The sequence below is a fragment of the Hirundo rustica genome, chromosome 1 (genome assembly GCF_015227805.2).
Source record: "Hirundo rustica isolate bHirRus1 chromosome 1, bHirRus1.pri.v3, whole genome shotgun sequence".
Lineage (NCBI taxonomy): Eukaryota > Metazoa > Chordata > Aves > Passeriformes > Hirundinidae > Hirundo > Hirundo rustica.
Genome location: NC_053450.1, coordinates 149,193,187 through 149,218,589, shown reverse-complemented (window position 1 = coordinate 149,218,589; position 25,403 = coordinate 149,193,187). Strand labels below are relative to the sequence as shown.

General features: G+C 43.5%; 1 protein-coding gene across 5 annotated transcripts in view; it reads left to right on the top strand.

The window, feature by feature from the left end:
- DPP6 (dipeptidyl peptidase like 6) overlaps positions 1-25,403 on the top strand; it is a 541,800-nt gene that overhangs the window by 131,302 nt on the left and 385,095 nt on the right. For 2 of the 5 annotated variants that reach the window (XM_058419409.1, XM_058419412.1), the window contains exon 1: positions 10,432-10,964. The exons of 2 other annotated variants lie outside the window; for them this stretch is intronic. In XM_058419409.1, the coding sequence (XP_058275392.1) occupies positions 10,764-10,964 (201 nt within the window). In that variant the 5' untranslated portion in view covers positions 10,432-10,763. Of the gene's footprint in view, positions 1-10,431; positions 10,965-25,403 lie in introns of those variants that run through there. One more of the 5 variants, XM_040056348.2, reaches the window with a different exon arrangement.

Below are 25,403 nucleotides of genomic sequence, written 5' to 3'. Positions count from 1 at the left end.
ATATGAACTATATAATAGACAAAAACTTTCTGTGATAGAGCATATTAATTTAAAGTCTGTGCTCTGATCTTAAAAGCCTGCTATCGGCTTAGAAATCACAGTGTGATTTTTTTTTTTTTTTTTTTTTTTTCCCTGTAGAAAAGCACTTCTGGTATCAAAAAAAGAAAGAGAGGGATTACTTTGTAAACTTGCCTTAGGCTGCTCTTAAAATAAGCAGAAAGGTGCAGTCAGGCCTCTCCCACCATGGCTGCACTACTAAGCTGGGGTATGCAGGCAGCCCACAATGCTGCTGACCCACAAACCTATTTTATGACATTTTGGGGCACGTGTGGGGCTCGCAAGGTGCCAGGGCACACAGCTTGTTCTGCCTCTTAAACAAGGTGGCCTGGCTAGAGAATTGTCTGTGGCAGAGAGGGGAGCTGGAGCTCAGCATGAGAATCCCAGTCAAGGTCCAGTCATGGTAACAGGGAACCCCTCAGCCCTGGATCAGGAGCTCAATGCACAGGTACATCACAGTGCTTCTCTGCAAGCTCCCTGGAAAAAGCAGACTGAAGATGAAATGGTTGCCAGCGTACTTATTTAGAAAAAGGCCTCCGTGAGTGTTTTAAAACAACACTATTTCAGGCTTAAGAGAGTGAGAATTTCCAAAGATTTGGGCCCCTTTCGGGTGTTTTGTTTCCTTTTCCACAGGGTCATGTAATAGTATTTTTTCGTTTGGAAAAGATAATTGATAGTGATTGCTAACCCACCATTAAACCATGTCCCAAGTACCACATCCACACATCTATTAAATACCTTCAGGCAGTGACTCCACCACTGCCCTGGACAGCCTGGTCCAGTGCTAGACATCCCTTTTCATGAGGATATTTTTCATAACGTCCAGTCTGAATCTCTCCTGCTCAACTTGAGACTGTTTCCTGTCATCCTGTTTCTTGGAAAAGAGACCAGTCTCCTCCAAAGGAGCTATAGAAAGCAATAAAGTCTCCCCTGAGCCCCCTTTCCTCCAGGATGAACACCCTCAGCTTCCTCAAATATTCCTTATAAGACCTGAGCCCTGATACAAGGCAATTTCCAACACTTTCTTCCAAATTCTTTAAATACAAAGAAAGCGCAGATGCTTTTTGTAGGAAAATCCCAAGTCATTTAAATCCCTGCATGTCCTATTCTAGCCAAAACACAGTTTTGCCCCATTTTGGGGTGACTGTTCTACTTTCTGGTTATGTCATCTCTGTTATCCAGCAAATGTTTCCACCTCTGACAAGTTGTTGCCCACACTTGTCATAATACGCCGCAAACGTCGGTACCACGTGTGCTTCCTCTTCAAGGACCCGTATGTTTCTGGGTGACACAACTAGGCCATGCTAATTGGTTTTGAGGCGTCACCCCCTTCCAAAAATACCAAGCAGCACCAATAGAAGGATATCAACACCTCTGAATGGGAATATGCTTTTCTCAGTAAAGGAAATTTTTGCAAAAATCATCATCTTCAGGATCAGTAGCACGTTCTGTTTTGCCAAGACACCGGATGGGCAAAGACATATTGAAATTGGCGAATAACGGCTAGAACAAACAATTCCCACAGAAAAATGGTTAAAATTCACTTGGCTTCATGAAGACGAAGGTTACAGTGTGGTTGTTTATATGAAATCATTGAAGATGTACTGTTGAGAAACAACTAAGTGATTTAAGAACTGTACTTTCCAGATAAATGGTGATGCTGGTTCCATCTGCCCATTGCTGATAAGGTTCCTGGAGGGCTGGCATCAGTCAGTGTAATGAGTGACATTTCATCAGAAGTTAATTCTTTAAGTCATGGTGGCCTCCCTCTTTCAACAATTGCATTTGGTGTTGGTGCTTTTACAAAATGCAGCTCTGGTTGTGCTGCTGAAGTTGTATTGCGGATGGACTCAACAGCTGGGTTTTGGACCCTGTTGTGACATTTTTAGCTGCCTAGTTGCTGTTTACCTGCTTTTGTGGAGAGGAACAGGAGGATCTGAATGCTGCTGTGTGCTTGTATAACTTGGACGGGATTAAATTATTCTTCTCTGGAAGAACAAACCTTTTTCAGAGATTTGAACTCATCAGTTGCAGTCAGAATTTCCCAGGGTTGCTTTTGTCTTATTTAGATCATGATGAAGCAGCTTGTATTTTTCACTTAGAGGAGTCCTGAATTGCTTTTATCCATGTGGTGAAATTATTGAACATCGCTAAAGTTAGTTTTCATGCTTTCTTCAGTTCACTGACATGCTTTTTTGATTCCTTGGCATATGCAAATAAATATACCTATAGATCTATCTCTAAGTCAGGAGGGACTAGGTGTGTGCCTGGCTTCTTTCACAAAGAATTGGGTTTATTTTTTTTTTAAAGATAATATTTAACAAGCCAATAAGATCTCTGTCAGCTTAACTAGCAAGTAGAAATAAAATGCCCCTAAATTTAGGTACATGCAGTGAATACGTCAAGATTCATGTGAATATATATCCCCTGAAATTTTCCAAAGCAGCAGCTTGTATTGATTATACCATCACTGATCTGATTTTGATAATTCCAGTGTGTATTCCAGTACCTCACGTTGCTGAATAACCTTGCAAAGCTTAGTGCCTTTGGCATATGTTGAAAAAGTGCAGTAAAATTTAAAAGAAGCACATATGTTGGTGAATTTAATCCAGGTACATCCTAAGAGGTGTTTAAAATTAAAACCTTCCATTGGTTAGCTAGTTTATTGACCCTAAAAATGTCTTCAATCATAACCTTTTTTTTTTAACTGGTAAAGACGTAATTTATTGATCTCCTACCAGTATTCAATTCTTGTCCTTGTGTCTCCCACCTTTTAAAAATGAATGCACTCTTTGACAGCCATTTATAATCCTGTATATTTGTTGTTACATAAAAGCAGTTGACCAGAAACATTTACAAACCTTTAAAATAACTTCCATGAGCCTCAGTGATTTGGGACTTTATGTTACTGAGACAGGTGAATTGGACAAATGATGTAATTTGCACTTAGAAAACTATGAGCAAGCCTGTAAGCTTTTTTTCCCTAATCAATTTAAGAAGGCAGATAGGCAGGAAAGAACATGTACCAACACTTGGAGCGAAGAAGCATAAATATCTACCAATTTAAATTAGTCCCAAATCCAAACTGGGATTATTTACTTTTAGGTGATTTCAGGGGACTTCAGACAGCTAATCTAGAGCTGTGCTCTATAAAATCCATGCTGACAGCCCACTTAGTTCCAGATGACTAAAACTCATCAGATGCTTTTCTGTTCAGCCTGAAAACTTCCTGAAGTACCCCCAGTGGCAGTTCTGTACATTCAAAACTGCCCATGAAGACGTCCCACAACAGCTCCTCCCCTGTCTGTAGTCCTGATGGGAGACAGAAACTGGGATGAATTGTACCTACAGCCTTCAAGATTGCCTGGTGTGGTACTTATTCCTAGAGAATATCCACATGCTCCCTCACAGGGAGGGATTTTACAAACCTCCATCATTGCTCCTTTCTCTGTAAATGATGCAAGAGAAGAATATTTGAATATGCCAAGTCTGTGCCAAAATGGAGGAAGAAACATATGTCTGGTGGGGCCAGAAGGAGAGCAAAGGAGTGGGAGGATATTTGGTTAGCCTAAGGTAGCCTTATTGAGATGCTCACTTCTCTAAAGATACTTTTTTCCCTTCATATTCATATTTCTCTCTAGGGTTTCCTTTCAGCTGGGGGGTTCCTAAATTTGTGTCATTACACCCCCTGAGTCTTTTAGTAAATCTAGGTTTTCGTTCTCTTCCAAGCAACAACAAAAAACCAACCCTGTGAATTTAGTGACATCTAGTCTGAGGAGTCAGATATCTTTAAAGAAAATCTTTGTATCATAAAAAAAAAGTCTTTAATTAAATTATTTTGTCTTGTCTGCTCCCTTTGAATCCTGTGGCATGCATTTGAAATCTTAACTCATTAAATTCCTTCTGCTTCTCAAAGATTCTTCATGCACAAGTTCTTCTTGGCAAGCAGAAATTCAGAATTTCTCCAAGGTATTTTGCTTGTGTGTGCTGCCAGTTCTACAGGGGTGAATTAGGGAGGAATTGCATCAGCTTCTCCCAACTTGGGCAATTAAGGACGTGCAGATGTGGCTCATGCACACCAAAGGAGCAGGGACCATGTGCATCCCTTTCACATTTAGAGCTGAGTGTATCTCTTGCCCTGAGCCAGTCTGTCTGAGGCGACAGAGGGATGCTTTTGCAAGATGGTTGCTTTTCTGATAGACCTGCAACAGCCTACTTTGCCTTTCTGAAGACAAATATATTCCCTTTTCTTACTGGAAACCCCCCAGAGAGACGGGATTAATCAGGAGACATGTTTGCTGTCACGGCATATCTGACTTGAGTATCAAACTCTGGCAGGTTACAAAGCAGAGAGGAATGTGCACAGTGGAGACCAGCTCAGTAGTGGTAGCCAAGTCTCACATGGATGCCAACTGCTCGTGGCATCCAAAGGAAAATGTATTTATCTCTAATGCTCGACTTCCTGGCTTCTCTTGAAGACACGCAATTGGGATCTCACCCTAAGTTCTCTCAGATAAAGCTCCCAAAGACAGAATGTCGATTAAGACAAGTAAGACAGTACAAATTTCTATTGGTATGAATGTCAGTACCAGCTACAGGGCTAAGCCAGGACCCTGATGTAGCTGTACAAACACATGCACATCAGTATTTTCTTTTACTTTGGCTTTGCATAACCTTTTTTAGCACCAGACTTGCACAGCCATTGTTCCTGACACCTCTCTTCTGTGTTGATTTCTTTTTTCTTTTGCATTTCATCACCTCTGCACCAACCGCAAAATCATTAAAAAAAAAAAAAAAAGGGAAATACCTTCTTGGTCATGTGATCTATAGTTTTGCCAGTTGGCAAGATTATGCCTTACAGCACATTTTCTAATGCCTCATACAGGCTATTTATAAGTGCCCTCAGCATTAGGACTATCACCCATTTCCATTGGAAGCATTCCTGCTCACACTACCAGGAAGAACCCGCTGATATTCAGCTACGGGCTCTTGATTTCATTTATTTGGGCCTTGGTGGGTATCAGGGTGGTCAAAATCACCTGTCTTACTGACCACTTGGAGAACATTTATCCACCAGGTGTTGGAATTGCCCTCTGGAGCAGCTGATCTCCCTGGTTTTGAAAATGCCCCCATTGTGTGGCTCCAATTAACCTTGTACCACCCCAGCTTAGATCCCTGCCCCCCAGGCACGTTGGTGCTTTCCATCTTTGACAGTTTTGGTCCATTTCTTCTATGCCTCTTTGACCTCACTTCTCTTCATCTCCTTTTTCTCTCAGCCCTCCTGGTACTTCACTGTGTCCCTGTCTCTTCTATATGCTTTTGATTTTTTTCTTCTTGGCTCCCTCTGGGCCCATCTCTTCTCCTGAAGAGCCTTTTCTTCCAGCCTGCTCTCTTTTTCCCCCCAAATCTTGTATCCTGTAAAGCCAGTACTTGAGTATCAGCATTTTCTGTTTCCCACAAAAGCCTTCATTCCACCACTTGTGGAAGCCTGAGTCATTCTTGTGGTGCCCAGAAAACTAATTTTACTCATTTTTCTCTTGGTCCAGCCTGGAGAGCTTCCTTGTTTGTTTAGGGGGTTTTACTTGTTCTATTTATTTATTTTTTAAATCATTATAAGGCCTTCAAGATTAGTTTCCTGAATAGTGTATGATTCCAGAGAGAAATATGCTTCTCTGTGTCCTCACTCACTGTCCAGTGCTGCATTTCTACATCACTTGCTCTGAGATGCTGCTAGCACAAATAACGAGCTAAGAAAGTGAGCAGCTCTGCATACTAATTCCGCAATATATTTTGCCCCTCTGCAGCCCTGCTGTCACTTGTCTTGACACAGTGCCATGCTCCCCCCAGCACACTCCTTAGATCAAAATGGATGATCAAGTGTATCCTCAGGGACTGCTGAATTGGTGCATTTGACACAGGAAAGGGATTTCCTGTTCTGGTTTGGTTGGGTTTTTAGTTGACACCAGGCAGCAGATGTATAGAAGGCATAAGCCTGGGGCCATTAGAGATTCATGAGCCGGATGATTTTATCTTGGCTGACCATGGTAATGGGAGTTAAAATATTGTATCTTTGTCTCTTTAGTGCCTAGACAGTTGCCATTATCAAAACCCCAGATGTTTTATATTAATAAATGCAGTCATTTAAAGACAAAATACTAACTTGGCCTTTTCGAGAGTTATATAAAAAATAACCAGGAAATTCTAAAATCCCTTTACAAATTCATTGGAAAATAAAAATGTAATTGTTCAAATAATAAAAAGTGTACTTGAACTATTGAAAAATAATCTTTTGTTACCACCCCCCCCCCCCCCCCCCCCCCGTTTATCAGCTGCTTAATAACTATCACCACTTGAAAACTAGAAGCATGTTTAGCTCTGTCTGCAACAAACTCTATATTATTTAGATGGCAAGCTCATAAATTGTTTTGTCAGAACTGAAGAATGGAATGTGAATAGCAATGCATGAATTCCCTGACAGATAGAAGTTATATCTAAATAAAAAATATCAAGGAGTAATATTGCTGGATTGTTTCTTTGCCAGTGTTATTCTGAGGTGATTTGTCTGAAAACAAATATTTAATGTAAAGTTTAAAAGGCAGTAGGGCTTGGGTTCGACCTGCTTTTGATTGTGTTACATTAATAGTGCTGAAATATGGGGGCACTGTTTATTTATACAACATGGGGAGGAAAAAAGTGTCATTTCTATCTGAATGCTTTAAAAATGTCAGTAAAACATACTGTGGTGCTGCAGGGAAAACGTCTTAACTAACACCCTTTATTTTGATGGAAATGTCACTAGTTAAGGACCAAACCTCCCTTCAAAACTTTGGATACTGAATTAAATATACAACAAAAAGATGCTTGAGGACACTGTTTTGGGGTGCCTTGATTTTTATCTTGGGATTTCATTGCAGGGTTTAGGGAAAGGATTTTTCTTACATGTAGGATGTGTGTTTAAAGACAAGAACCTTACGTTCATACTTTTGAAATATTTTGCCTCTTTACACGTGTTTCATCGCGCAAATTGCTCACTTCTCAAATCTTGCCACAGGCTGGAAAGGTCTTTTGCTGCAATGCAACCCCGTTCCTGATGAGTTGTTTCTTCAGTGCCATTTTGCTGCCTTGTCTCGATGTTTCCTGTGTTTCTTTTTCCTTTTTGGCTCCATGCTTTCCATTGGTGTACACTTTGTACGCCAGTATCTGGTCACATAACCAGGACATTGTAGAAGACTCTGGGCTCCCAGTCTTTCACAAATGAGCATCGAATTAACCACAGACTTGCAGGTGGAGGGTAGAGGTGCTGCCAGCACTGTGCAGTGCCTCAGGAGCCCTGGGCTGTGTCCCTCCCCAGCAGGCAGGACTACCATAACGCGTTTGCAGGAACAAGCTACATCCTGAGATAACTCATGCACAGGCAGGCTGGAGAGCTCTCCAGAGTCCCTAATGCAATCATCTGGGTCCCCTATGACTCAGAGAAATCCTCCTGCTTTCAGCAATGGCATCGACAGACTGGTGCATCTTGTTGCAGGGGGTTATACAAGATATTTCTGCGTCCAGCTGCCTGCCCAGCCCTTCCACACAGGGTCGCTCTGGCTGTAGCAGGGTGACAGAAATGTGTCTTGCAGTTCCCAGCTGGTGCAAACCAACTTCCTTTACCCACTGAACCACCCAGAACGTGACATTAAATTCTCTCTGCTGTCCCTGGTCTGTCATGGAGGGGAGAGCTGGAATCAGAAATGCCTTTAAATAGCTGTAATTATTTATTTTTGGGTGAATGAATCACAGCCCAAAGCTACATGATCAGGATCTTTTGGTGGATGAGGATTATTTGGCTGTTTGTTTCTTGCTGAGCTTTTCAAGTGTTTGACATTGCAATTTTGAGTTCCCTTAATATAATTTTTCCGTGAATTGTGTACACACATACATGCCCAGTATATGCGTGCATGACTAAGCAAACTCAATTATGTGAAATCTTGGTTCTTAAGAATTAAAGCCACAAACAATGTATTTGGATCTGAATTGATCCCTAGAGGCTCTTTTGGTTTTGAACTGGGCTGTGATGTTGTATGTTTTCTTTTTTCTGTACTTTCTTTGAAACTTTTTAATTCAGACATTTAATCTTTGGTGTTTTTCCTGCTTAGTGGTTTTGTCTTGCCTTTTTATGGCTTTCTTTGATTATTCCTTTGTGTCCTAGTTTTTCCTTAGAAGATGAAAATGTATTATTTCTTTTAATTTTATTCTCTTGTTCCTTTTTTTTTCGGCTCTAGTTGTCACCAGTTCCAAATATCATAAACCTGTGATGATTTCAAGTATCATTAATGCTGTTCAAGGTGGAATTTAGCTGACCTCTGTGTCCAGATTTTCGGTAGTCAATTTGTGTCTGAAACAGAACTTACAAGGGGTCCAAGTGGCTTCTGGAAAGTTACCTGTGCTATGATGGATGTCACTGTGACTTAGAAGCCAGACCTTTGCTTCAGAGCATTGCGTGCTCCTCTTGTTTTTTAATTAAATGTCAGGATCTCAGTTGTGAAGATCAAAATGATTCCTTCTTTCAAGTTCCGTCAGGAAGGAGATAGAGTGTTTGTTTTTGTTTTCTCTGCTGATGAGATAAGGTTCCCTTTTCATCTAAATGTTAAGACTTTTCATGCCTGACATTGAAGACACAAATAAGAAGGAGTTGATGAAACTATTCAGACGCGAAGAGATTTTTGATCAGGCTGTTATTGAAATCATGGAGGGGGGAATCATCACACTTTAGAATATTGTATACATGATCTACTAAAGTTTGTTTGTTTGTTTGTTTGTTTGTTTGTTCTTTGGTTTTTTTTTGGTTTTTTTTTAAGACTGGTGAAATTACATGTATCAGAGATGGTATTATCTTAACAGCTAAAACTTCAAGCAAGAACAGTATTTAGAGACAGAATTTTAGTCCATGAAATCCACTAGTTAAATTGTAATGAAGTTTGTGAGCTCTTCAGCAGCAAGTCTCTCAGTGGGAACGGGCAAACCCTGGTGTATGCTTTGTGTGTTGTGATCCCAGAATCTCTGATAAATCTAGAGGTCAAAGGAGAGGATTTTGGAGACCAGAAGAGGGGACAGCAACTCTGCCACTTTCCTTTAAACCCAAGCCTCCGTTGCTATGGAAACCCCGCTGCCTGGTGCCGGCGCCGGAGGAATTGTCCCGCAGTGTCCCGAGCAGCGGCGCGGGGCCGGCGGGCAGGGCGGGCTGGCAGCCCCGAGCCGTGCCGTGTCCCCGCCCGGAGCGCCGAGCGGCGGCCAAGCTTCCCGGCCTGGGGGAGCGGGGCCCGGCGGCCCCGAGCAAAGGCCGTGGCCAGCGGGGCTTCCCTGCGTGTCCCGGCCCCGGATCTGACCCTGACCCCAGCCCGGCCCAGCCCCGGCTCCATCCCCGGCGCCGGGATCGCCGTTGTTTATCCCCGGCCGGGAGCGGCTTTGGGCGGATTTCCACTGAGGGGCGCTGAAGCACGTTTTAATGCAGCAAAAAAAAAAATGAATTAATACAAAAATAGTAAGAGACACGATTTACCGGATTATTTTAAAAAGCGACGACAACGACCACCTCCAAAAAACCCTCAACCCCCCTCTTGTCCCTCCTGTCCCTGGCCTGGGGGGGAAGGAAGACGGGCGGAGGGATGGGGACGGGGCAGTGCCTGCTTGCCGGGCTGAGCCGTGCCCGCTGGGGCAGGGCGCTGGGGATGCTCGGCCCTCCCTCCCCTCGCCCCTTCCTCGGGGCAGAGCCACTCCGTGCACAGCGGCCTCCCAGAGCCCCTCCAGCTGCCGGTCCCGCCTCCCAGCCTCGCCTTCCCCTTCCCCACCTCTTTTTCTAGCTCTCGGCTGGCGATCAGGTGTCTGTTGCTTTTTTTTTTTTTTTTTTTTTTTTTTTTTTTTTTTTTTGAGTTGCTTCCCCGGGAGAGGGAAAAAAAAAAAAAAAAAAAAAAAAAAAAAAAGCAAGAAGGTACCGAAAAGGAGATGATCGTGGAAGAGCCCTCCTTCCCAAGAAGAGCAACGTGTTTTGAATGAGGCTTCCCAGCCTCTTCCACTCCGTCTCACACACTCTGTCACTCTGCCTCCCGCTTGTGCACACTGTTGGTATGCGACCTCGGAGGCGACTGCTCCGCCACCTCTGCCTGGGGAGCCGCTGACAGCCAGCGATTGAGCCAGCCCCCCTTCCCTTCCCTTCCTTTTTTTTTTTTTTTTTCCCCCTGCTTTTGCAAACACACACGCACACCCCCAAAGCATATTTAATGCTGATCCACTCAGGCGCCATTATCGGGGGTACGTCTTCGTGGAGTGTTTTGATTTTTTTTTTCCCCCCCTCTTCTGTGGTGTTTTTTTTTTTTTTTTTTTTTTTTTTTTTTCCCCTTCCCAACACTGGATGGTGCAGCATTCCCGGGGCCTGTGGTGTTACGGCTCGATTGCGTTTTATTATTTATTTATCTATCTTCTCTTTTCTTCCTCTCATCACTCCCCCGTCTCTGCTCTCTTGAACCCCCCGGCTTCTCTCCGGGTGCCGGTGCAGAGGACCGGGCAGCAGGAAACCCTCGCTCTCCCTCCCACTGATGTGGGACTCATCCTCACCCGCGTGTAGCATGCTGTAGCCAAAAAAGAAGAGAGGAGGGGAAGAAAAAAAAAAAAAGAAGCGGCTCTCTTTCCCTCCCTCTCTTCCTCGTTTCCCGCGGATTGACTTCATGGCTTCACTGTACCAGCGGTTCAGCGGGAAGATCAACACCTCCCGCTCGTTCCCCGTTCCCCCCGAAGCGAGTCACCTCCTGGGCGCCCAGAGCAGCGAGGAGGACGGCGCTGCCGGCAAGACCCCGCGTCCATTGCAACAGGAAGGCAGCCGGCCCCGCTTCCAGTACCAGTCGCGAAGTGACTGCGAGGAGGAGGATGTAAGCGCCCGAGTCGTTCGCGTGGGGTTGGGTTTTGGGTGCTCCCCCCTCCCCGCCCCCTGTCCTGCGGGATGGCTGTGTGCCCCTCTAAGCTGGCAGCGATTTCTTGCGGTTTGTCCGCTCTTCCGGGCGGGTCTTTGCGCTCTTCTTCCCCTGAAGTGCCGGGAATAGTACGGGACGGAGCCCGCTGGGAGTGGAGGGGAGCCAGGGCTCGCCCGCCCCCGCGCTGTCCCCGCAGCTCTCCGCGTAACCGAGCCCCTTGCGCGGCTCTCCGCTCCCGTGCAGCGGGGCTGGGCGGCGCGGGGTCAGCACCTTGCGAAACGCCAAGTGCCAGCTCCGTCCGACTGTCCCCAAGCTACGCGACAAGGCTCCCCACTCCCCTTATTTATTTATTTATTTATTTATTTATTTATTTATTTATTTATTTATTTCTAATTATTATTCACTGTTTTACCCTTTAACGTTCTCCCTGGGCAGAAGTCTTCACCTTGTCCCTCCCTCCTCGCTTTCCTGCCAGCCTCCCCCTAACCTGGCAGCAGAGAAACTTTTTAACCCCTGAGCAGCCGTTTCTGGGTGTCTCTCTCCCCCATCCCCGCTGCTCCCGGGTGAGTCCCCGCGGGGAAGCCGTAAACTTCGGCCGCGCACCTTCCGCTCCCGCGCTGCTTCCGAGAGCAGCGGCTTCAAAGGGTGCATCTGCATATCGCCTTAGTAACGAGTGACTAATCCAAGCCGCTGGCTGCCTGCTGTGTCCGATGGAGTTAAACTAGTCTGGGTAGATTGCTCCTGGTTTTCCGGGGGTGGCGAGGAGGGGGACAGGGGATTTGGAAAGCAGGAAGACCGAGAGAACAAGGGCCAGTGATAGATCAAAACATGTGGCTCCGCATCGCTGGCTGGTGTTAGGTTTGCAGAGGGATTTGAGCGTGTTTTGCCACTGTGGAAGCACACACAAGGGGAAGCAAATGGCTGCAGTTGGGAATAATGTTTATGTCTGTTAAAAATACTTCTTGCCCGAGTGGGACGCGTTAGCTTTGCAGCAGGGTTTAGCTTTGGCTCTGGGAGCCCTCCCAACAAGGCACAGCTTCAAGCCACAACAGCAGGGCTGCTTCACTCAGAGGAGAGAGTTGTGTATGCAGGGAAATGTCCTCGGATTATCTTTTTAAATCCCTGTCCATTCTCTAGTCCCTTCGTAGAGGTTTTTGTGGTCCATAGAGCAAGTGCACTTCTGCCAGCAATGGGGCCAATCGACCTAAACCTCTCCCCGTGGTGACGGAATGCTCACAGCCCCGGGGGACAGCAGTGACAGGGCCATTGACTCTTCCCTATGACCCACTCACCAGCAACGATCTTGGCAGTGCTGCTCCTTGGCCCTGGCCGACCGCAGGAAGACACCGGGCCCCTTTCCCGGGCGCCCGCACCCACTCGTACCTCTCCCGGTGTGGCTGGGGACACGGGGCCCTTCCCGGCGGTGTGCTGGGCTCTAGATGTCGCTGCGAGCCAGCGGAGTGCCGCCTCCAGGGCTGGGCTCAGGCACATTTTCCTCATTGTTTTAATTTCTCTTCCCTGGATTTGGAGACAGCAGATGTCTGGAGCCGCTTCTCTGGTCACCAGAAGCGCTGGGTCCGGAAGCAGAGGAAAGCCTGCAGTTTAACATGTGCGAGTGATTTCTGCTGTCAGGCTCCAAAATAATATTAATAAGATTATCCTTTTACTTCTAAATGGGAAGTCTTTTTTTATCTTGATTCGGACTGGAGGGAGGGAGGGAGTGAGGGATGGAGGTAGTTGATTTATGGCTGTCTGATTTATGTAGTTGCGTTAGGGACGGGAGGAGAGAGAGGCGAGAGAGGGAGAGAGTGCGTAGTGAGGGGCTGGGTAGGGGAGCGGGAGTGGGCGGGGAGGGGAGGGGGAGCGGGACGGGAGTGTATGGCGGGTGAGGGAGGGGAGTTGGGGAGGTAGACGGTGAAGTGGGAATGTGACAGGGAAGGTAAATTTCCGGTGAAGGGCAAGTTGAAGGTTGGAAGTGGAAGGGACTTTATATTTAATGTCCTCCAATTTCATTTCCTTTACTGTTCCGTTTCCATTTCCTGTCCTTACTTTCCTTTCCTTTCCTTTTTCCTTTCCTTTCCTTTCCTTCTTCCCCATCCCATCAGAGTGTGGGGTTGTGATTTGGTGAAGAGTACTTGCTGTCTGTTTGCTGCCTGGTTGTATTCTCGCAAACAAAGTGCAAAAAAGTGTGGCCAGGAACATGGAATTTGTGGGTGGCTTCTAAACTCAGGCGGACATTTAGTTTGGACTTATTTTTAAAGGGGACAGCCTGTCTGAGAAAGTCCCCTGGGCTGGGTCAAGCAGTTCACAGTGCTCCCTTCTAGCAGAGACTGGGCAACACTGAGCTGTGATTCCCGGCAGAGGGTCTTGTGCAGGTCAGGAGGATGATAAGTCACGACCAAACCAGTGAAATGGTCTTTAATCATGCGTTTCAGGGAGCGGGGTCCGGCCCGTGGGCGCCTGGCGCCGACAGGAGAGGGCCGGCCGGGGACGGCTGGAGATGTCCGCTGGTGCTTGAACCGGAGCGGAGCGGGACACTGGAGCTTGTCGCGGGTGCCGAACCCTTCCCATCCCGGGTCAGAAGGAGCTGTCCGCGGTTTGCCCGAACCCTTCACCTACGGGTCAGAAGGCGCTGTCCGCGGTGCCGAAAGAACCCCCAACCCATCCTATCCGGGGTCAGAAGGAGCTGTCCGCGGTGCTGAACCCCCCTTTGTCCGGTTCAGACGGCGCTGTCCGCGGTGCCCCGAACCCCTCCTGACACAGGGAGGAGTAGCTGTTGGTGTCCCAAACACTCCCAGAAACCCATCCAAGGCAAGCTGACAGTGACCTCTTGCCCTTGTCTGTGGCAAGCAAGCTCAGCAGAGGCAAGAGTGGGCAGCAGTCAGGCTGTCAGGATGATTCAAATGTAGCCCCAGGGATGATGAAACCCTAGAGGAAAGGGTGACAGTTGTGGCAAGGAGCTGGGCAAAGGACCTATGGTGAAGTAAGTACAAGGAGAGGTGGTCTGTGTTTGTGCAGGGTGCCAGGAGTACGTTGACTATTATGCTCATTCATGGAGGAAAGGCTTAAGGAGGACAGCTTTGGAAACTTTCTTTCCTGAAGATTCGACTTCTGTTTTCTGTTTTGCACAAGTGGGACATTCACGTTTGTCTTTCCTCTTTTGACAGGCAATGGTAGTAGGAAAACCCAGAGAACTTAAACAGAAGAAAAACCGAGGGTTTTCTCCCTTGCTACACTTTGGAAATATCAAAATAACCTGAGAATGAGAACTGTTCTGTTTCCTAACTTTGTCATGTGCTTAATAATAGGATGAGAACTGAGTAGTTTTTATGGGCTATTGATGATTGACTTTTGTCTATTGAACTATGTGTGCTGCATTCAGCACTGTTATTTTTAAGGTACCAGCACAGACCTCAATGCAGAACCAAAACAGAGGAAAGACAGGATCTTGCCTTTGAATTGGTCACAGTTTTTTAAGTAAGTGTTCTGTCTACTGAAGTACTATTGTTGGAAAATAACTACTTGAAATCATACAGAGGTTAAGAGGAGGCGGGTACCTCTGTAAGAAAAGTCAGATCAAAACCAATAATGATTTTATATGACAACTGCTGACTTACAGGCACCATTGATGGACTTGCTAACAATTGTTTTAGTAACATTAAAAAAATGAGTAAGTTAGAGGTCTATGATTCAGCTCATGTAAGGTATATGAGAAAATATGTATACAGTAGACCTAACTACTGAAGTAAATCTAGATAAAGTCTTGGGAATTTTTCATGTTAATTGTTTGTCTGGTGAGATGAACATGATATTTATGGGAGGCATATTAAGGAAATTAGGTTCTGTATAAATGACCCCAGGAAAACACCTCCTAGTTGGCTCTGTGGCATTATTGATATTAAAGTTATTGCAACAGCCCTAGCAAAAAATCAGAAAACATATTTACCTTGTTATAAGATTAGCTTTTCACTACATTTATTTAGATGAGGAAACATCTGTGAGAACTCTTCATTCAGTTTAGTATGGTGGTGTAGCAGGTTGTGAGCAATTTTGTCGACATAATTCTCTTTTTAAAATTGATGAGGTTAGCTTTTAAGTGGTAATTTTGATTGGTTTATCTCTTAGACCAATGAGATAAATGCTATGCATATTGTACAGTGGAAGGGATTTTCTCCTTCACATTGACTTGAGAACTTTTTTCCCATAAAATAGAGCTTCTTCATCTTTTCCAGGCTTCTTTCTTGGCATCACAGTGATTAATGAGTTTAATTTTTGCAGGCAACTGCCAGGAGGTGCTGAATAAGATGTATCCTGCTGATTGTGTGTAATGCTGCTCCTTTTAATTACTGGGATGATAACAATGCATTAATCAGGTGCATAAAAAATTCAGCACTTTCCTGTAACATGGAATATTGATCCATTTTATAAGGCACTGACTGTAAAACAATGATCACAGAAGTACTTTTTAAAGTGAATTTTGTATGATAAGTTATCTGTTAAAATATTGAATTCTCCAGTGAAGCATCATAATATTTTTTTAATATGAAAAGCCACATGCTGCATTCTTACAGGTTCATTACTTAGCCAAAACTCTTACTGGCTTTAGTAGGAGACTTAAGCATACAAAAAACCCAGTCCCAAATTACGAAAGCTTTCATTCCTCTGATTATTCTTTCAGTAACTGAATTCTGGGTATTTCTTTCTTTTCCACATTTGCTTAAAACTACATTTGGCTAAATATTATACTTTATTATTGCTGTGATTGATTATTCAGACGTATTTACCTTTTGAGAAGTTTTTCATTCAGATATAAATAGAGATCATTTTGAGATACCTCAGTAAGACTGTGTTATGTGATTGGATAAATTGGGATTTAGGAAATCAAATATTCTTTGTTAACAGAGTGAGTCTGAGAAAGTGAGAATTAAAGCCATCAGTGTAAAAAAAAAGTAATTTGGTACATCAGACTTACTGTTGCATGTAATTGAAAGTGTTAATTTTCAGTTTATTATTTGTCTAATGGGAAGAGATATTGCCTCCTAGAAATGTGTGTCAAGGACAGAAGCTTCAGAAATGTTGAGGCCTGAGCTGCAGGCAACAGGCATTTCAAAAGTGGGGTGTTTTTTTCCTAAAGAGATGAATGAATTGATTGTATAGAGGGATTTGTGGGACTGCAAACCCCCTACCTTTGTTGTAAGCTATAACAAGTTGAATTGTAACCAGAAGTCTCTCTATAGATACATACTGCTGTGTGTGGGGGAAAAACCAACTGTTCAAGTCTGTAACAATCTCCTGTTCTGCCTCTTCTTGGTGAGTTCTTGGTTGCTGAACTCATTTGTCCTCCAGCCATTAAGGTGCAGAGAGCAGGAATGGTTATTTCCATGGAAATAGCTCGGCCCCGCCGACATTCTGTAAACTTGCCTTTTGAAACAAATAAAAATTGCAGCTTACTTCCTTCAAAAGGAATAGTTTTAAACCTTATTAAAATCATTTGTTATATTTGCACAGAAGCTCATCATATAATTTGTGGTTACTGAATACTGGACACTGATCTGCAGGTGATACACTTTTTATACTTTGCTTTATGGCTATATCTATAATTAACCAAACTTCTGATATTTGCTGCCAGTTTAAAATCCGCCTCTTCTTCTGCAGACTTCACTAGCCATGGTGATGATGCACACACTAAAAAAATCTGCCAGAAAAAATGTATTTTTAAGTGTTCAGGAATAACTGTGTGAAGAGGCTGAATCATCTCTTTAATAGTAGTGAACTGTGCCATAAGTTGGGATACGTCATGTAGAGTACTCAGCTCATGTTTCTCTTTCTGAGCTGGGAGCTCAAGTGCAGAAAGAAGAGACTGAGCTCAGGGTTGGAGCAGCTCAAGTTGGTTTCCAAGGGGCTTTCAAAGAGATAGGAGATGGGAAAAAAGAAAACAAAAATCTGTGAATGTGTGCTGTTCTCCACCCATTTGTATATTTTTGTTTCAGGAAGGGCCATCTTGGGTTTTTTTCTTTGAGACTCAGGTGGTTTTAGAGTCTTTTTGCCCTCTGCAAAGCTCTGAGCCAAACGCAAGAAAGAGACGGAGTCTTCAGGTTCCAATTTTTCAAGGTTGCATGCTTTGTTTATTGTTTCTTATCTTACAAATTTCTCAGTGCCTAACAAAGGTCTGTGCAGCTGCTTGGGCATCTGGTGACTCCTCAACTCCCCCCGCACGGGGCTGTTGCTATCTTTTATACTAATTGCTACGTATTCTTTATTTATCATTACTTGCCAATACCTATCACTTACACTAAACAGGTCATCTCTACTTTGACCCAATCTCTTTAAACTACTTTGTGCCACCATCACTGCAGAAAATGGAGTGAGGGAAGAAGAAAGAAGAAGCAGGAGACAATGCCCCAAATCCTCCATCTTGCCCCCATTCACTTCAATACTAAAAACCCAAATCTACTGTTTCCTCACCCTGTGATAAGCTAAACTGCTATCTTTCACACTCTTGTGGCTTGCAATCCTTCCCGCAGTGCAAGAAGCCTTTCCCATGGACTGAGATCAAAGCCAATGTCCCTTTGGGCTCTGGGCTGGGGTCCCAGACCCCCCTGTCCAGGTCTCTGACCCTCCAGGGCAGCCAAAGGAATGCCCTGGACTCCAACAGGGCCAGACTGAAGGCAGTCCTTAGGATGCGTACCACAGCTTGGAGGATGCTCTTTGGGAGTCGGCAGATTTTGTCCATCGAAATAAAAAGCTTTACACTACTTTGAGCTAATATATTTATACTCGTGCTGGTGCAGCAGAATCTCCCATTATAGTTCATTAGCTGCAGGTTGATTTTTCCCGGATTTTTGTCTGATATGCAGGATGATTCCTTGAGCATTTTCATCCCGTGACCAAGGGGTGGCAGCGTGTGGTGATCACACTGCTCCTGTGGAACACTTGGCTTTTCCTTGCTTTTATGGGAAAGCATCAACCACCCACTTGTTTTCACACTCACACCTGCACGTGGGGGCTCTTCAATTCCTTACTGCTTTCTCTAGCTCTGGTGGAATTGGTGGCAGTCTTGTAACTCTCTTTTTCACCTCCAGGGAAAAAAAATATTTGTTTTCAAAGCTCATAAGGATTAAGTGGCCCGTTATTCAGACATGGAGGAAGAAGAGAAGAAACAAACTTTCCTTCCAAGGGAATGTTTTTCTCTTTTTTTCCAAAGGAAAGCAAAAAAACAAGCCAGTGTTTTCCAAAAAACCTCTTTCACTCATAGTGTGTTGTGATATGGCATGTCTTTTCAAAAGTACATGCACATAATTTAGGTTTTTAGTTTCAAGGTATTTCAAAAGATTTGTGGTCAAACACAAAAATACATACTGGTATATATTTCCTAGTTAGATGTACAAATACTTATTTTGGATCAGGGTTTTTTTAACTGATATATGCATCTTTGAAAATATTATGTGTATTCATTAAATCGTGGGTGTTTGGTACTGGTAAGATTCAGTGTGGGTGAGTTAACTGAATTAAAACATATTTTGAGTGCATGCATTCATGCATGTAGGAATAGATCACTGTGCCATGATCTTTATTGTCAATATATAATTATAAAACAGAGTCGGAATGAGCACTGGGCTCAGGGATATTTTGCAGCACAGAGTAGTGCAGAAGCGAACAGAGGGAGAGTGTGGTGGTACAAGCCAGGAAAATGTTCTGAAGAGGAAGGGGGCAGTGGTTTCTCCGTAGTGGAAGGAGAAGACCTTCACAACGTTTCCACCTGTGGAGTGTTTGGGAACAGAAATTTCCAACATGCAACCAGAGCTTTAATTTTTTTAAGCAATCTAATTTAGAGATATTTCATAGTTTATTTTGTTAAAATAGCACTTGAAAGTCTTCCCAAAAATTATAGCAAAGATTACTGCAGTTTTTAAGCCTCAGGGGACTTGCAATATGGAGGCAGGGGGAGAGGTAGAGAGGGGTCTGGTCCTTGTCCACTCGACAAACATTTAAGTTTACACAGAGGTACTGAAGTGTGTGAGGTAATTTGAAAAAGGCCAATTTTGTGACTCTCCGCTGAGGAAAACTGAATATGGTTTTTAATAGTTTATCACTTATGAAGTGTAAATTACTTGACTCTAAACAAGGTGCTTGTTAGTAGAGCTCAGCTATTACATAGATTCTTCCAGGAGTTGCATTCTCTGTGCCTTTTAAAACTGCACTTATTATTACTTTTGCAGATGGAAATTTGGAGGCTGATGTGGCACATGGACAGCTCATCTCAGCTTTATGGTCTGCTGTGGCTCAGCCTTGTGAGCTATTGCAATTCCTGCTTCTACGCCCCAGGGGCTTTAAGATTAAAAACTGTTCCAGTTATCACCATGAATATTCTTACAGGTGTAAATCTAATTGTGAAGTCTGGCACATTTAAGCCTTTCCTGCATCTAGCACTCATTTCTGACAGTTTTCTTGAGACATTTCAAATGTCTGATGATTCCCTCTAGCTCTTCAAGGCTTTGGAGTTTGCTTTGAGCAAAAGAAGGTTTAAAGCATCCAAAAAGAAGGACAGTAGTATCTTAATGCTTTCATTATAATTTTTCAGGGAGGGGGTGGTTTGGGGCTTTTTATATTTCTTTTCTGTATTTGTCAATAGCATCTGCTCCAGAATTTCAAGCAGATTTCAGTTTAGGCAGACCTCAAAAGCAAATGCAAATTTCTCCCCAGGCTTTCTCTCTTGGATGTACAGAGCTACATGAAATGGAAATGCAACAGTGGGAAATGCCTGGTAACCTCAGCTCTGGTTATACCACAGTCATTAATTTGAAAGTGTTTATGACAGAAGTATGTTCCTGTTCCTTGTTTTCCATTTAAATAAGCTTAAACTCTATAAAATAATGTGGCTGTGGTGTTTTGGTCAGGGGAGAAATGAACCCCATGCAGACTGAGCAATTACAGATGTTGCTGCAGTCTCCAAGCCCTAGATCTGAGGACACTTGGTGAGCAGAACCCATGGGAGGATTACACAGGATCCCTGTGCCTGCTGCAGCAGGAGGCTTGTTACTGCCTGTTGTCCCTTCTCAAGGGTATAAGCAGAGTTTGCAGAGCCCAGTCTGTACAGTTTGTGTCTGTGATGGTGCCTCTGGCTAAGGGGGACCAAAAAAGACTTTTATTTATAAGGCCAGCCTTTGGCAAAAGAAAAAGCATGACCTGCTAACAGTAGCAAAACCAGACACTTGTGCTTGTACCAGGGTCACAGAAAAGGGATCTTGTGGCAGCTGCTGCTGCTGGCTGGTAGGGTGGTGTTGGAGGTGGCTCGGGGTGGAGGGCTTCCCATTTGCTCCCAAGACTTCTGAATCCCTTAGAAGCCATAGGGGCAGCAAGCGCAGCTCATCTCTTCCTCTCTCCCATCCCTCAGCCCTACCTCATGGGAGGAGAAGTCTGCATTTTTTTGCCCTGCTGGGAAGCCATGAGTCAGTTCTTCCTCCCTATCTAACAGGTGGCTGCTGGCAGCCTTATCTCTCTGTGCCCTGGCGCCTAAGGATGGATATCTCAGCAAACCCCAGATGGCTCCATTGCAGGCAGTTCCCTGTGATATTCCCTCTGGCACTGCAAAGTTCATCTCCTGCCCGTGTCCCTGCCCTCCTCTCAGGATAGGCAGGTTGGGTTATCTTGTGTTTCAGGGGAAAGCACAAGCAGACTTGAACAGAGAGCAAAGGGGATGTTTGGATCTGCTTTTAATAGTGTTTAACCTCTTGCATAAGAGACTGATTGTCCCAAGATAAGTTTATTGCATACACGGCACAGATTTGCACAGATTGCTTTTGGGATTATGTTTCATGTGACTGTAGAATCCTGTCTTTATTTGTTTGTAATTCATTGCTAAATCTTTCCTCATGTTTCTGTATAACCTGTATTAAATATGATTTGGTTTTGATTTTGTTTTTCTATTTCTATTTCATCTAGGTGCTAGAAAAGAAAAACAATATTTAGAAGACCAAATTTCTATTACTTTGTTCTCAGGGAAGCTGTATCAATCAACAATCATGTTGCCATAGACACATAAATGCTTTATAGTGAACCAAAGATTTCCACTTCTGCTACTCTTACTGCTGGGCACATTGAATCTAAGCACTTTATTGACAGAGTTCCTCTGCCTGCTCTATATTAACTTCTTATTTTTCATTTTTTTCTTTTCCTTCCCTTTTTAATATTTTTTTTATACAGAAGGAGACACATGGAGAAAGCACTAAAGGTATTACAGTGCTTCACAACAGTGTCTCTGATAAAGTGGGTGCTGTTGAAGCAGCTTCTTTGTTCTGTTATGAACTGCAGCACAAACACTTGTCAGAACACATACAGTGAGTCACTGCAAACAAGATTAATTAATTAAAACTGACGCAGCCAAGGTTTAGGATCACAGTAACCCCATCTATTGTTCTTGCCTTGTTTATACTCCCTATGTTTGAGGATGGTGAGATTGAAACAGGCTTCTTGAAGGAGTGGGTAATTCTCAGTGATTTCTGGGTACAGTTAGATACCTTCTGTTTGAGGGGGCATGGGTCAGTGGTGGAGCACTGGGATAATTGTTAGGGAAGTCTTGCATGACCTTCAGTCAGTTATTTACCCCTGTGAGGCAGGACCTGCATCTGTTGGGCACCGTCAAGGAATCAAGGCCGTGACTTCATTTGTGGCTTCCTCGTGGTGGTGCTGAATTAAATAATTTTTGCTTTTGGCCTAAAGCTTCTGGCTAAAAAGAATCCATGGACAGAAACATGAGATTATTAATAATTAGTAGTGCCGTCATTAATTCTGACAGTGGCAACATTTGTAGGAGCATTGCTAATAGCCAAAACAGGCCCTGATTGTGCTTGTTTATGGTGGGCTAAAGGTCTCTCTCATTACAATGTTTCACAGGCAGTGCCAGGAACTGATAATCACTATAATGCACATTTTTTTTATTTTAGCTAAGAAGAGATAATAAGCATCTGTAGTTTTGAAAATGTCAGATTGAGCCAAAGTGCATGCAATTAGATAAGGATAATGTAGCAGATAATAAGAAGATACATGATACTGGGTGAGCAGTTTTCAGACTGTTGTGCTTTGGCTGCTAAAGTGCTTCGTGTGGTGTAAAAGGAAGCAGTGCTTGGTTGAGGGTAAACATGCCAAGAGTTGGCACAAATGGAAACGTGAGCTAATGTGGTGAAGTGACAAGGCTGGTCCTGGAGAAGCATAAACATGGATGTCAGGATTTTGATAGATGGAAGGTTGTCTGGGTTAAAAGTCACGTGCTTGGGAGATGGGAAAGGCCACTGAGGGGAAAAAAAAGGAGGCAGATATGGAAAGGAAGATGGGCAGAATGGAGTCATTTGTGGTTTCTTTGTTTATTTTTTCAAAGACCCTGCCTTCTGTGTGTGTGTGGTATTTGGGCTGTTCTGGCAGCTCTAGTGTACTAAAACCTTTCTGAGATTTCCTTCGCCCAAAAGGAGACACAGCCACGATACACTCAATAAGAACCTGGGGGTGAATTTTCAACCTGAGTGTCCTCAGTTTAATTTGCCTCTGGTGGAAAGAATGAGGCAGACTGTGGGAGCAAGATTAAAAACAAGAGGATGAGAAACAGACAAGGGACATGGAAAAGAAGGAAGGAGGAAAGCCATGAGGCACAGAATTGGATTCCAACTCTGATACTGGAAATTAAGGAATTTTGCTTCTAATTTTTTCTTTTTTTTTTTTTTTTTTTTTTTTTTTTTCCCTCCTGTGAGGCAAAATATATTTCGTGGTTGAGACAGAATACTCCATATTTTCCCTTTGTTCCTACTTAGCCTAATCTGGCAGCTAGTCCTTGACTGGAAGACAGGTGCTTTGTAATCGGGAAGACTGGGATTTTTGTCTGATGTTTTTTCCTGAAATGTCTCTTCTACTCTTACTCCACCTCTCATGAAGTGTTGTGGTGCCTCCAGAGGGAAGAGATTAGAAGCCATTTCTGCTGTATTTTGGTTCTATGATAATGTTTACCATTTCCTTTCTCTTTAGAGTTCACGAAATGTTTAATATCTTTATAAAGTACATGACAGAAAAGCTGTATAGATCTCATTCTCTCCTCTTCTGTAATGTCCCTAAGAAGAAATTCTATAAATACTTAACTTGTGACTGGCTATGTAGTGTTACACCTGCAGTCTTAGGAAAAACAAATATTATCTTTATGATATGTTCAAAATGGAAATAATAAATTCAAGGTATATTTTGTCACTTACAAAACACTGTCCCTTTACGTTTCAGTTTACACCAGAATACACACACACACACACACACACACACACACACACACACACACATATATATATATATATATATATAAAATGTATTTTTAGCCTAGATTAACTGTGTTTGTATTACAGGGTTGTATAGAAGTGTGTGTTTGATGTTTGGAGAGGTCTTTAGGAGAACCATAGAAATCACAGAATTGTTTGGGTTTGTCTTTCCCATGGGCAGGGACACCTTCACTGTCTGCAACCATTTAAACTCATGGGGGGCTGAAATTCTCTTCCCATGAATGTTCAGAGAAGGTAACAGTACATTCACAGGATGCAAATTCAGAGCACATATAAACGTGGCCAAAATGGTTACTTTTGTTGCTGCTTTATTCTGTTTTATTTTTACAATTTAGTCAATAGCAAGTGATATGCTCCTCAGTAAGTTATTCTCCAGGCTAATGGGCAAACTTGGTCTTAGAGGGGAGGTAAAAGACAGGAAATCCTCTGTCTTCTCTCACATTGGGTCATGGAGGAACACTTCCTTTCTCCCACAGACACATGGGTGCTCATAATGACTGCACAGGCCTGTAGTGGCTCTCTCCTTTTTGGATGAGCTACAGAGAAGTGCCTCCTGGCACTGGGAAGAGAAAGTGAAGGCTAAGAGCAAGGTTAAAGCCAGTTTAATCACATTCAGTAAATCTACACGTGAAATCCCTCAAATTATAACCATGTCCTTTCACTGTCTCTCCCTGTGTGTGCTAGGCTGGAGCTCTTCTGGAAATGGGCTTTTGGCAGATAGCGCATGGCCATTGGGCTGGAAGGATGCCTGAGAATGCCACAGTCAGCTTTTTAACTGTGCAGCTCAGTGTCAAAAGTGGGGAGCAGCAGTGTGAATCGGAGGATTGAATTTGCTCTAAAAGTTCCACACCAAAAAAAAAAGCTCCTCTTTTGCTGAAGACAGATTGTGCCAGTCCAACCTGAAAAACTGTAATTTAATTTGAAAGCACCGTTCTGCATTCCTTTTGGCTGATCTCAATTGGTGACAAGCCATAAAATTTCTCTGTGGTCCGCTGCAGTTTAATAGATGAGAATTTCTTAACTTCATAAAATGATTAAAAGCACTCCAAACATATACTATTAGCAAGGCTTCTGTGACGCAACTCAATCAGCAGGCTTCAGGGCCCTTTGAGAAAGTTTTGGTGAGCATTGCTTGAAAGGCAGATTGCTGAGATAGGTGATAATTGAGGGAAAGACTAATAAACTGCAAGACTTAAAGTAACTTTCAGAAAAAATGATAAAGGGTATGTGTAAGAGAGGTTTTTCCTGTGTGCCACAATTCTGCAAAGATGAATTGTACAGGGATCAATGTCTCTAAGTGATAACTGTGGGGCAGCATTTTGGCAACAGCCCACTTCTGGGTTTTTCTTTAACCCAGCGCCTTGGACAGCACTGAAAAGCAGAAAGGAACAGTTTGGCTTTGTGTGTACAGCCTGTATCTCATCTAGAAAACTCATCTTCCTCCAGCATGTTGGATCATAAACCGAAAGCTGAATCCACTTCCATCAAATGTTTGTAAGTAATGAACCATTTCAGGACCGCTCTGTTCTGCTCAAGGCATTTCTACAAACAGAAGGAGGATGATTTATCGACTGATTGTAAAATACATGTTGGGCATTAGGGACTGCCTTTCCTCTCTCCCTCTTTTCGTACGGGCTGGCTGTGACTCCAAATAAGCAAGAAAATGTGACTGTTTTATTTTTCTGTTCCATTTGTTTTCATGAATGTGAAGCAGAGGCTAGTTAAGGGGTAAATGGGCAACCAGGTATTTGGAAACTGAGCCCCTTAACATCAGTTTAGATACCCCAAATTTCTAAGGTTGGATGAAGAAATCTCGTGGCTGCTTTTAATCAAACTGCTTATTTGAGAGTTTGTCTACTGACATTGCTGAAAACTTAGAATGTATTAGTTAGTTCTTATTTCTCTTTCCTTCCTCTGGGGCTCAGGGCAGGCCAGCAAGGTACAGCACCAAAAAAATGTTCTTTACATCACAGTGACATAATCTTCAGAGTTTCCAAATGTAAATTTGTGTGCTTACTGAAGATGAAGAGGCTTTTTATGCTTAATGGGTCTTATTTCTTATCAAAGGAGGAGATGAGAATTTTCC